The sequence below is a fragment of the Stegostoma tigrinum genome, unplaced genomic scaffold, assembly GCF_030684315.1.
Source record: "Stegostoma tigrinum isolate sSteTig4 unplaced genomic scaffold, sSteTig4.hap1 scaffold_798, whole genome shotgun sequence".
Classification (NCBI taxonomy): Eukaryota; Metazoa; Chordata; class Chondrichthyes; order Orectolobiformes; family Stegostomatidae; genus Stegostoma; species Stegostoma tigrinum.
Genome location: NW_026728745.1, coordinates 15001 through 25458, shown reverse-complemented (window position 1 = coordinate 25458; position 10458 = coordinate 15001). Strand labels below are relative to the sequence as shown.

At 62.0% G+C, this 10458-nt stretch overlaps 1 protein-coding gene across 1 annotated transcript in view; it reads left to right on the top strand.

Annotated features, from left to right (window-relative positions):
- Positions 1-1429: 1429 nt before the first annotated feature.
- LOC125450420 (transmembrane channel-like protein 7) overlaps positions 1430-10458 on the top strand; it is a gene marked incomplete at both ends in the record, with an annotated part of 13408 nt that continues 4379 nt past the window's right edge. The window contains 5 exons of the mRNA XM_059644408.1: positions 1430-1570; positions 4761-4808; positions 5215-5459; positions 6824-6995; positions 8415-8560. Coding sequence (XP_059500391.1) covers positions 1430-1570; positions 4761-4808; positions 5215-5459; positions 6824-6995; positions 8415-8560 — 752 coding nt within the window. The remainder of the gene's footprint in view (positions 1571-4760; positions 4809-5214; positions 5460-6823; positions 6996-8414; positions 8561-10458) is intronic.

Sequence of the window (10458 nt, the reverse complement as noted above, 5' to 3'; positions counted from 1 at the left end):
GAGTATGCTCTCGACGTGCTGTCGGGGACCGTAAGTTACCCTCAGCCCCCCCCCACCCACACTCCCACCGTCACCTCCCCCTCCCCCTTAACCACCCCTCCTGACACTCCCTCCCTCCCTCCCTCCCTCCCGGTGCCAGTACTGAGGGAGCGCCGCACTGTCGGGGGAGAGGGATATACTCTTGGGGGGGGGGGACTCGAGCTCCATAATCCAGGCCGACACTCCCTCCCTCCCGGTGCCAGTACTGAGGGAGCGCCGCACTGTCAGGGGGAGAGGGATATACTCTGGGGGGGGGGGACTCGAGCTCCATAATCCAGGCCGACACTCCTCCCTCCTCCCTCCCGGTGCCAGTACTGAGGGAGCGCCGCACTGTCAGGGGGAGAGGGATATACTCTGGGGGGGGGGGGACTCGAGCTCCATAATCCAGGCCGACACTCCCTCCCCTCCGGTGCAGTACTGAGGGAGCGCCGCACTGTCGGGGGGAGATGGATATACTCTGGGGGGGGGGGACTCGAGCTCCATAATCCAGGCCGACACTCCCTCCTCCCGGTGCCAGTACTGAGGGAGCGCCGCACTGTCGGGGGGAGAGGGATATACTCTGGGGGGGGGGGGGGGGGTACTCGAGCTCCATAATCCAGGCCGACACTCCCTCCCTCCGGTGCCAGTACTGAGGGAGCGCCGCACTGTCGGGGGGAGAGGGATATACTCTGGGGGGGGGGGGTACTCGAGCTCCATAATCCAGGCTGACACTCCCTCCCTCCCGGTGCCAGTACTGAGGAGGTCGCCCTGACGGGGGGGGGGGGGGGGGGGGGGGGGGGGGGGGGGGTGGGGGGGGGGGGGGGGGGTGGGGGGGGGGGGGGGGGGGGGGGGGGGGGGGGGGGGGGGTGGGGGGGGGGGGGGGGGGGGGGGGGGGGGGAGGGGGGGGGGGGGGGGGGGGGGGGGGGGGAGAGGATATACTCTGGGGGGGGGGGGACTCGAGCTCCATAATCCAGCCGACACTCCCTCCCTCCCGTGCCAGTACTGAGGGAGCGCCGCACTGTCGGGGGGAGATGGATATACTCTGGGGGGGGGGACTCGAGCTCCATAATCCAGGCCGACACTCCCTCCCTCCCGGTGCCAGTACTGAGGGGAGTGCCGCACTGTCGGGGGGAGAGGGATATACTCTGGGGGGGGGGGGAGACTCGAGCTCCATAATCCAGGCTGACACTCCCTCCCTCCCTCCCTCCCGGTGCCAGTACTGAGGGAGCGCCGCACTGTCGGGGGGAGAGGGATATACTCTGGCGGGGGGGGACTCGAGCTCCATAATCCAGGCTGACACTCCCTCCCTCCCTCCCTCCCGGTGCCAGTACTGAGGAGCGCCGCACTGTCGGGGGGGGAGAGGGATATACTCTGGGCGTTAACAGTATCCGCGCTGTTGCTCTCTCCTCAGGGTCTGCCGAAATGTCCCTACCTCTTCTACGGCTTTTACCAGCCACACAATGTCCACGTGCAGCACGGCCTGACCTACAACTTCTCCCTCGCCTACCTCCTCACCAACATCGCCATCTTCCTCCTCACCTACAGCTGGATCGTACACAGGTCCGCATGGCACCTATCCCAAACATTCCCGTCCTCTCCTCTCTCTCTGTGTCTCGCTCCTCTTCCCTCTTTCCCTGTGTGTCTCTCTCTCTCTGTCCCTGTCTCTCTCTCTCTCTCTGTCTCGCTCCCCTCTCCCTCTCCCTCTGTCCCTGTGTGTGTCTCTGTCTCTCTGTCCCTGTGTCTCTCTCTCTGTCCCTGTCTCTCTCTCTGTCCCTGTGTGTCTCTCTCTCTCTCTCTCTCTGTCCCTGTGTGTGTCTCTGTCCCTGTGTCTCTCTCTCTCTGTCCCTGTCCCTGTGTCTCTCTCTCTCTCTGTCCCTGTGTCTCTCTCTCTCTGTCCCTGTCTCTCTCTCTGTCCCTGTCCCTGTGTCTCTCTCTCTCTGTCCCTGTGTCTCTCTCTCTCTGTCCCTGTCTCTCTCTCTGTCCCTGTCCCTGTGTCTCTCTGTCCCTGTCCCTGTGTCTCTCTCTCTCTGTCCCTGTCTCTCTCACTCTCTGTCCCTGTCTCTCTCACTCTCTGTCCCTGTCTCTCTCTCTCTGTCCCTGTCCCTGTGTCTCTATCTCTCTGTCCCTGTCTCTCTCACTCTGTCCCTGTCCTGTGTCCTGCTCTCTCTCTCTGTCCCTGTCTCTCTCACTCTCTGTCCCTGTCTCACTCTCCTCTGTCCCTGTCCTGTGTCTCTCTCTCTCTGTCCCTGTCTGTCTCTCTCTCTGTCCCTGTCCCTGTCTCTCTCACTCTCTGTCCCGACTCACTCTCTCTGTCCCTGTCCCTGTGTCTCTCTCTCTCTGTCCCTGTCTCACTCTCTCTGTCCCTGTCCCTGTGTCTCTCTCTCTCTGTCCCTGTCTCTCTCTCTCTCTCTGTCCCTGTGTCCTCTCTCCTCTGTCCCCTGTCTCTCTCTCTCTGTCCTGTCCCTGTGTCTCTCTCTCTCTGTCCCTGTCTCTCTCTCTCTCTGTCCCTGTGTCTCTCTCTCTCTGTCCCTGTCTCTCTCTCTCTCTCTGTCTCTGTCTCTCTCTCTCTGTCCCTGTGTCTCTCTGTCCCTGTCCCTGTGTCTCTCTCTCTCTGTCCCTGTCCCTGTGTTCTCTCTCTCTCTGTCCCTGTCTCTCTCTCTCTGTCCTGTGTCTCTCTCTCTGTCCCTGTCTCTCTCTCTCTGTCCCTGTCCCTGTGTCTCTCTCTGTCCCTGTGTCTCTCTCTCTCTGTTCCTGTCCCTGTGTCTCTCTGTCTCTGTCCCTGTCTCTCTCTCTCTCTGTCCCTGTCTCTCTCTCTCTGTCCCTGTCCCTGTGTCTCTCTCTCTCTGTCCCTGTCTCTCTCTCTCTCTGTCCCTGTCTCTCTCTCTCTGTCCCCTGTCCCTGTGTCTCTCTCTCTCTGTCCCTGTCTCTCTCTCTCTGTCCTGTGTCTCTCTCTCTCTCTGTCCCTGTCTCTCTCTCTCTCTCTCTGTCCCTGTGTGTCTCTCTCTCTGTCCCTGTCCCTGTGTCTCTCTCTCTCTCTGTCTCTGTCCCTGTCTCTCTCTCTCTCTGTCCCTGTGTGTCTCTCTCTCTGTCCCTGTGTCTCTCTCTCTCTCTGTCTCTGTCCCTGTCTCTCTCTCTCTCTGTCCCTGTGTCTCTCTCTGTCTCTGTCTCTCTCTCTCTGTCCCTGTGTCTCTCTCTCTCTCTGTCCCTGTCTCTCTCTTTCTCTCTGTCCTGTCTCTCTCTTTCTCTCTGTCCCTGTGTCTCTCTCTCTGTCCCTGTGTCTCTCTCTCTCTGTCCCTGTGTGTGTCTCTCCCTCTCCATCTCACTGTATGTCTCTGTATGTCTCTCTCTCTCTGTCTCTCTCTCGGTGTCTCTCTCCCTCTCCCTCTCTCTCTCTCTGTCCCCTGTGTGTGTCTCTCCCTCTCCATCTCACTGTCTGTCTCTGTGTGTCTCTCTCTCTCTGTCTCTCTCTCGGTGTCTCTCTCCCTCTCCCTCTCTCTCTCTCTGTCCCTGTGTGTGTCTCTCCCTCTCCATCTCTCTGTCTGTCTCTGTGTGTCTCTCTCTCTCTCTGTCTCTCTCTCAATGTCTCTCTCTCTCTCTCTCCCTCCCTTCTCTCTCTGTCCCTGTGAGTGTGTCTCTCCCTCTCTCCTTCTCTCTGTGTCTCACTCCCTCTCTGTCCCTGTGTGTCTCTCTCTCTCTCTCTCTCTCTCTCTCCCTCCCTCTTTGCTGGTGACCCACAGGTCGGTGGAGGGAAAGGCCGTGCGGAGGGATGGGGAGTGTTTTAGACAAGCCTGAGGGGGATGTCGTATGAGGAAGGGGTTGAGGACGTGGAGTCCGTACTGAATGGAGTTGAGGAGGGTGAGGGTGGCGAGGGGAGGTGGGGATGGGATGGGGGCGGCGCCGTCGGACTGAAACTTACAGGACTGCCGAGGTTCCCCGGGCCGAGTGGTCGCGGAGAAGGTGCGAGCGGGAGGGACCCGTGACCCGAGGGGCGCAGTGAAGGGAGTGGAGGGAGTCACCGAGGGTCGGTCAGAGGGAGGTAGAGGGGTCTTTTCGGCAGTGGGGGGGGGGGGTCTGGAATTGAGAGTTAAGGGAGAAGGCAGGAGGGTGGGGATGAGAAAGACGTAGCGGCCGCGATGGAGTGGAGGGGCAGCATCGATGGGCCGAAGCGGCGTCATTCTGCTCTGATACCTCGCGGTCCTGCAGTTTCCCTCATTCGCTCGCTCAGCCTCACCTTCTCTTCACTTCACTCCATCTCTCCCTCCCCTCCCTCTCTCACCATCTCTCCCTCCCTCCCCCTCTCACACCGTCTCTCCCTCCCCTCCCTCTCTCACCATCTCTCCCTCCCTCCCCTCCCCCTCTCACACCGTCTCTCCCCTCCCCTCCCTCTCTCACCATCTCTCCCTCCCTCCCCTCCCCCTCTCACCGTCTCTCCCTCCCCTCCCCCTCTCACCATCTCTCCCTCCCTCCCCTCCCTCTTTCACCATCTCTCCCTCCCTCCCCTCCCTCTCTCCCCCGTCTCTCCCTCCCTCCCCGCACCCCCCCCCTCCTCCGCCTCCGCCCCCCCTCCCCCTCCTCCGCCTCCCGCCCCCTCCCCCTCCCCCCCCCCTCCTCGCTGACCCCCCCTCCCCCGGGTGTCGGACAGGGCGGTGATGGGGTTTAAGACCAGTCAGTTTGACGGGGACTCGGTGATGAGGAGGCACAGTCAGAGAGTGTTTGCTGCTTGGGATTTCTGTGTCACCCAGAGTCAGGCTGTTCGCCTCAAACACAGCTCCATTCGGTACCAGCTACAGGTCAGTGTGACACCCCCCCCCTCCAAACCGCACAGGGGGATCCCACACACAGGGGGGAGATACCGCCCCCCACCGACTGCACAGGGGGATCCCACACACAGGGGGGAGATACCGCCCCCCACCGACTGCACAGGGGGATCCCACACACAGGGGGGAGATACCGCCCCCCACCGACTGCACAGGGGGATCCCACACACAGGGGGGAGATACCCCCCCACCGACTGCACAGGGGGATCCCACACACAGGGGGGAGATACCGCCCCCCACCGCCCCGCACAGGGGGATCCCACACACAGGGGGGAGATACCGCACCCCACACAGCCCCGCACAGGGGGATCCCACACACAAGGGGGGAGGGGGTGGATTTCTGTGTCACCCAGAGTCAGGCTGTTCGCCTCAAACACAGCTCCATTCGGTACCAGCTACAGGTCAGTGTGACACCCCCAAACCCGCACAGGGGGATCCACACACAGGGGGGAGATACCGCCCCCCTCCAAACCGCACAGGGGGATCCCACACACAGGGGGGAGATACCGCCCCCCACCGACTGCACAGGGGGATCCCACACACAGGGGGGAGGGGGTGGATTTCTGTGTCACCCAGAGTCAGGCTGTTCGCCTCAAACACAGCTCCATTCGGTACCAGCTACAGGTCAGTGTGACCCCCCCCCCTCCAAACTGCACAGGGGGATCCCACACACAGGGGGGAGATACCGCCCCCCACCGACTGCACAGGGGGATCCCACACACAGGGGGGAGATACCGCCCCCCCCACCGACTGCACAGGGGGATCCCACACACAGGGGGGAGATACCGCACCCCACGCCCCGCACAGGGGGATCCCACACACGGGGGGAGATACCGCACCCCACACAGCCCCGCACAGGGGGATCCCACACACAGGGGGGGAGATACCGCACCCCACACAGCCCCGCACAGGGGGATCCCACACACAGGGGGGAGATACCGCACCCCACACAGCCCCGCACAGGGGGATCCCACACACAGGGGGGAGATACCGCACCCCCACACAGCCCCGCACAGGGGGATCCCACACACAGGGGGGAGATACCGCACCCCACACAACCCCACACAGGGGATCCCACACACAGGGGGGAGATACCGCACCCCACACAACCCCACACAGCCCCGCACAGGGGGATCCCACACACAGGGGGGAGATACCGCACCCCACACAGCCCCGCACAGGGGGATCCCACACACAGGGGGGAGATACCGCACCCCACACAGCCCCGCACAGGGGGATCCCACACACAGGGGGGAGATACCGCACCCCACCGCCCCGCACAGGGGGATCCCACACACAGGGGGGAGATACCGCACCCCACACAGCCCCGCACAGGGGGATCCCACACACAGGGGGGGAGATTACCGCACCCCACACAGCCCCGCACAGGGGGATCCCACACACAGGGGGGAGATACCGCACCCCACACAGCCCCGCACAGGGGGATCCCACACACAGGGGGGAGGGGGTGGATTTCTGTGTCACCCAGAGTCAGGCTGTTCGCCTCAAACCCAGCTCCATTCGGTACCAGCTACAGGTCAGTGTGACCCCCCCCCCCTCCAAACCGCACAGGGGGATCCCACACACAAGGGGGAAATACTCCCCACCTCACTGCCCTGCACAGGGGGATCCCACACACACGGGGGAGATCCACGCCCCCCCTTCACCGCCCCACACAGTGGGGTCCCACACAGGTTGGGGGGTGGACCGTCCCACACAGGGTTCCCACCATGGTGGGTGGGGGCCGCCCCACACAGGGAGAGGCTCCACCCCCGTCCCCTCACCCTAACCCTAACCCATCCCCGCCCCACACAAGAGGAGACATCCCCCCATCACCGTGTCCCCATCGCGGTCCTGCACAGGGGGATCCCATGCAGGGAGTATTCCCTCCCATCACCATTCCCCTCTCATTACCTGCTCTCTCTCTCTCACTCTCTCTCCCCCTGGATGTGATCTCTGTCCCCTTATGCCACCCCCCCCACCCACAGATGGACCTTCAGGAGGAATTTCTGCGACAGAAAATCGCGGCCCGCACCCGAAAGCAGAGGAGCCGTCATCTGCCTGAGACGGTTACTGCTCAATCTGCTGGTGCTCGCGATCATCGGAGCGGCGTTCTTCGCTATTTACAGGGCCACTGCTTTCTCACAAGCTCACTCCACGGTGAGGATCGAAACAGGCAGCTCACCCCCTCTCTCGGGGGGACGGATCTCCCCGTGGGGACTGACCCCTCTCTCGGGGGTAGAGAGAGAGAGGGGGGACGGCTCTCCCCGTGGGGACTGACCCCTCTCTCGGGGTAGAGAGAGAGGGGGGGACGGCTCTCCCCGTGGGGACTGACACCTCTCTCGGGGAGGTAGAGAGAGAGAGGGGGGACGGCTCTCCCCGTGGGGACTGACCCCTCTCTCGGGGGTAGGGAGAGAGGGGGACGGCTCTCCCCGTGGGGACTGACCCCTCTCTCGGGGGTAGAGAGAGAGGGGGGACGGCTCTCCCCGTGGGGACTGACCCCTCTCTCGGGGGTAGAGAGAGAGGGGGGACGGCTCTCCCCGTGGGGACTGACCCCTCTCGCTGGGGGGTGGGGGCGTACAGAGAGAGGGGACAGCTCTCCCGTGGGGACTGACCCCTCGCTGGGGGAGAGAGGGGGGACGGCTCTCCCCGTGGGGACTGACCCCTTGCTGGGGGGTTGGGGAGTAGAGAGAGGGGGGGACAGCTCTCCCCGTGGGGACAGACCCCTCGCTGGGGGGTGGGGGAGTAGAGAGAGAGGGACAGCTCTCCCCGTGGGGACTGACCCCTCTCGGTGGGCGGGGGGGGGGGAGTAGAGAGAGAGGGGACAGCTCTCCCGTGGGGACTGACCCCTCGCTGGGGAGAGAGGGGGGATAGCTCTCCCCATGGGGACTGACCCCTTGCTGGGGAGTGGGGGAGTAGTGAGAGAGGGGATAGCTCTCCCCGTGGGGACTGACCCCTCTCGGTGGGCGGGGGGGGGGGAATAGAGAGAGAGGGGACAGCTCTCCCCGTGGGGACTGACCCCTCTCGGTGGGAGGTGGGGGAGTAGAGAGAGAGGGGGACAGCTCTCCCCGTGGGGACTGACCCCTCGCTGGGGGGAGAAGGGGGGGGACAGCTCTCCCCGCGGGGACTGACCCCTCGCTGGGGGAGAGAGGGGGGACAGCTCTCCCCCGCGGGGACTGACCCCTCGCTGGGAGAGAGAGGGGGGACAGCTCTCCCCGTGGGGACTGACCCCTCGCTGGGGGAGAGAGGGGGGACAGCTCTCCCCGCGGGGACTGACCCCTCGCTGGGGGAGAGAGGGGGGACAGCTCTCCCCGCGGGGACTGACCCCTCGCTGGGAGAGAGAGGGGGGACAGCTCTCCCCGTGGGGACTGACCCCTCACTGGGGGAGAGAGGGGGGACAGCTCTCCCCGTGGGGACTGACCCCTCGCTGGGGGAGAGAGGGGGGACAGCTCTCCCCATGGGAACTGACCCCTCTATTGGGGAGTTGGTGGGGGCGGAAGAGTGGGGGGACAGCTCTCCCTGTGGGGAGTGATCAGGAGATGATTTAACAGACTGACAAATGCCCTCTCTCCCTCCCAGACCACAGGGATTACGGGGCTCCTGATCCAGTACCTCCCCTCCATCGTGATCACAGCCGCGAACCTCATCACCCCCGTGGTGTTCAACCAGCTGGTCGTCTGGGAAAAATACTCGCCCCCCACAGAGATCCAACTCTCTCTCCTCCGGTACGTGCCCAAACTCAGAATCTAACACCCTCCCTCGGTCTCCGAACGTCAGGGCACGCTCTTGTACACTGAGCATATCTATTCAAACCTCCCCCCCTCTGATCCCTGTGTCTCTCTCTGATCCCTGTGTCTCTCTCTGATCCCTGTGTCTCTCTCTGATCCCTGGTCTCTCTCTGATCCCTGTGTCCTCTCTCTGATCCCTGTGTCTCTCTCTGATCCCTGTCTCTCTCTCTGATCCCTGTCTCTCTCTCTGATCCCTGTCTCTCTCTCTGATCCCTGTCTCTCTCTCTGATCCCTGTCTCTCTCTGATCCCTGTGTCTCCCTCTGATCCCTGTGTCTCCCTCTGATCCCTGTGTCTCTCTCTGATCCCTGTGTCTCTCTCTGATCCCTGTGTCTCTCTCTGATCCCTGTGTCTCCTCTCTGATCCCTGTGTCTCTCTCTGATCCCTGTGTCTCTCTCTGATCCCTGTGTCTCCCTCTGATCCCTGTGTCTCTCTCTGATCACTGTGTCTCTCTCTGATCCCTGTGTCTCTCTCTGATCCCTGTGTCTCTCTCTGATCCCTGTCTCTCTCTCTGATCCCTGTCTCTCTCTCTGATCCCTGTCTCTCTCTCTCTGATCCCTGTCTCTCTCTCTGATCCCTGTCTCTCTCTGATCCCTGTGTCTCTCTCTGATCCCTGTGTCTCTCTCTGATCCCTGTGTCTCTCTCTGATCCCTGTGTCTCTCTCTGATCCCTGTGTCTCCCTCTGATCCCTGTGTCTCTCTCTCTCTCTCTGATCCCTGTCTCTCTCTGATCCCTGTGTCTCTCTCTGATCCCTGTGTCTCTCTCTCTCTGGTCCCTGTGTCTCTCTCTGATCCCTGTGTCTCTCTCTGATCCATGTGTCTCTCGCTGATCCCTGTCTCTCTCTGATCCCTGTCTCTCTCTGATCCCTGTCTCTCTCTCTGATCCTGTCTCTCTCTCTGATCCCTGTGCCTCTCTCTGATCCCTGTGCCTCTCTCTGATCCCTGTGCCTCTCTCTGATCCCTGTGTCTCTCTCTGATCCCTGTGTCTCTCTCTGATCCCTGTCTCTCTATCTCTGATCCCTGTCTCTCTCTGATCCCTGGTCCTCTCTCTCTGATCCTGTGCCTCTCTCTGATCCTGTGCCTCTCTGATCCCTGTGCCTCTCTCTGATCCCTGTGTCTCCCTCTGATCCTGTGTCTCTCTCTGATCCCTCTCTCTCTCTCTGATCCCTGTCTCTCTCTCTCTGATCCCTGTCTCTCTCTCTCTGATCCTTGTGTCTCTCTCTGATCCCTGTCTCTCTCTCTCTGATCCCTGTCTCTCTCTCTCTGATCCCTGTGTCTCTCTCTGATCCCTGTCTCTCTCTCTCTGATCCCTGTGTCTCTCTCTGATCCCTGTGTCTCTCTCTGATCCCTGTGTCTCTCTCTGATCCCTGTGTCTCTCTCTGATCCCTGTGTCTCTCTCTGATCCCTGTGTCTCTCTCTGATCCCTGTGTCTCTCTCTGATCCCTGTCTCTCTCTGATCCCTGTGTCTCTCTCTGATCCCTGTGTCTCTCTCTGATCCCTGTGTCTCCCTCTGATCCCTGTGTCTCTCTGATCCCTGTGTCTCTCTCTGATCCCTGTGTCTCTCTCTGATCCCTGTGTCTCTCTCTGAACCCTGTGTCTCCCTCTGATCCCTGTGTCTCTCTGATCCCTGTCTCTCTCTCTGATCCCTGTCTCTCTCTCTGATCCCTGTGTCTCTCTCTGATCCCTGTGTCTCTCTCTGATCCCTGTGTCTCTCTCTGATCCCTGTCTCTCTCTCTGATCCCTGTGCCTCTCTCTGATCCCTGTGTCTCCCTCTGATCCCTGTCTCTCTCTGATCCCTGTCTCTCTCTGATCCCTGTCTCTCTCTCTGATCCCTGTGT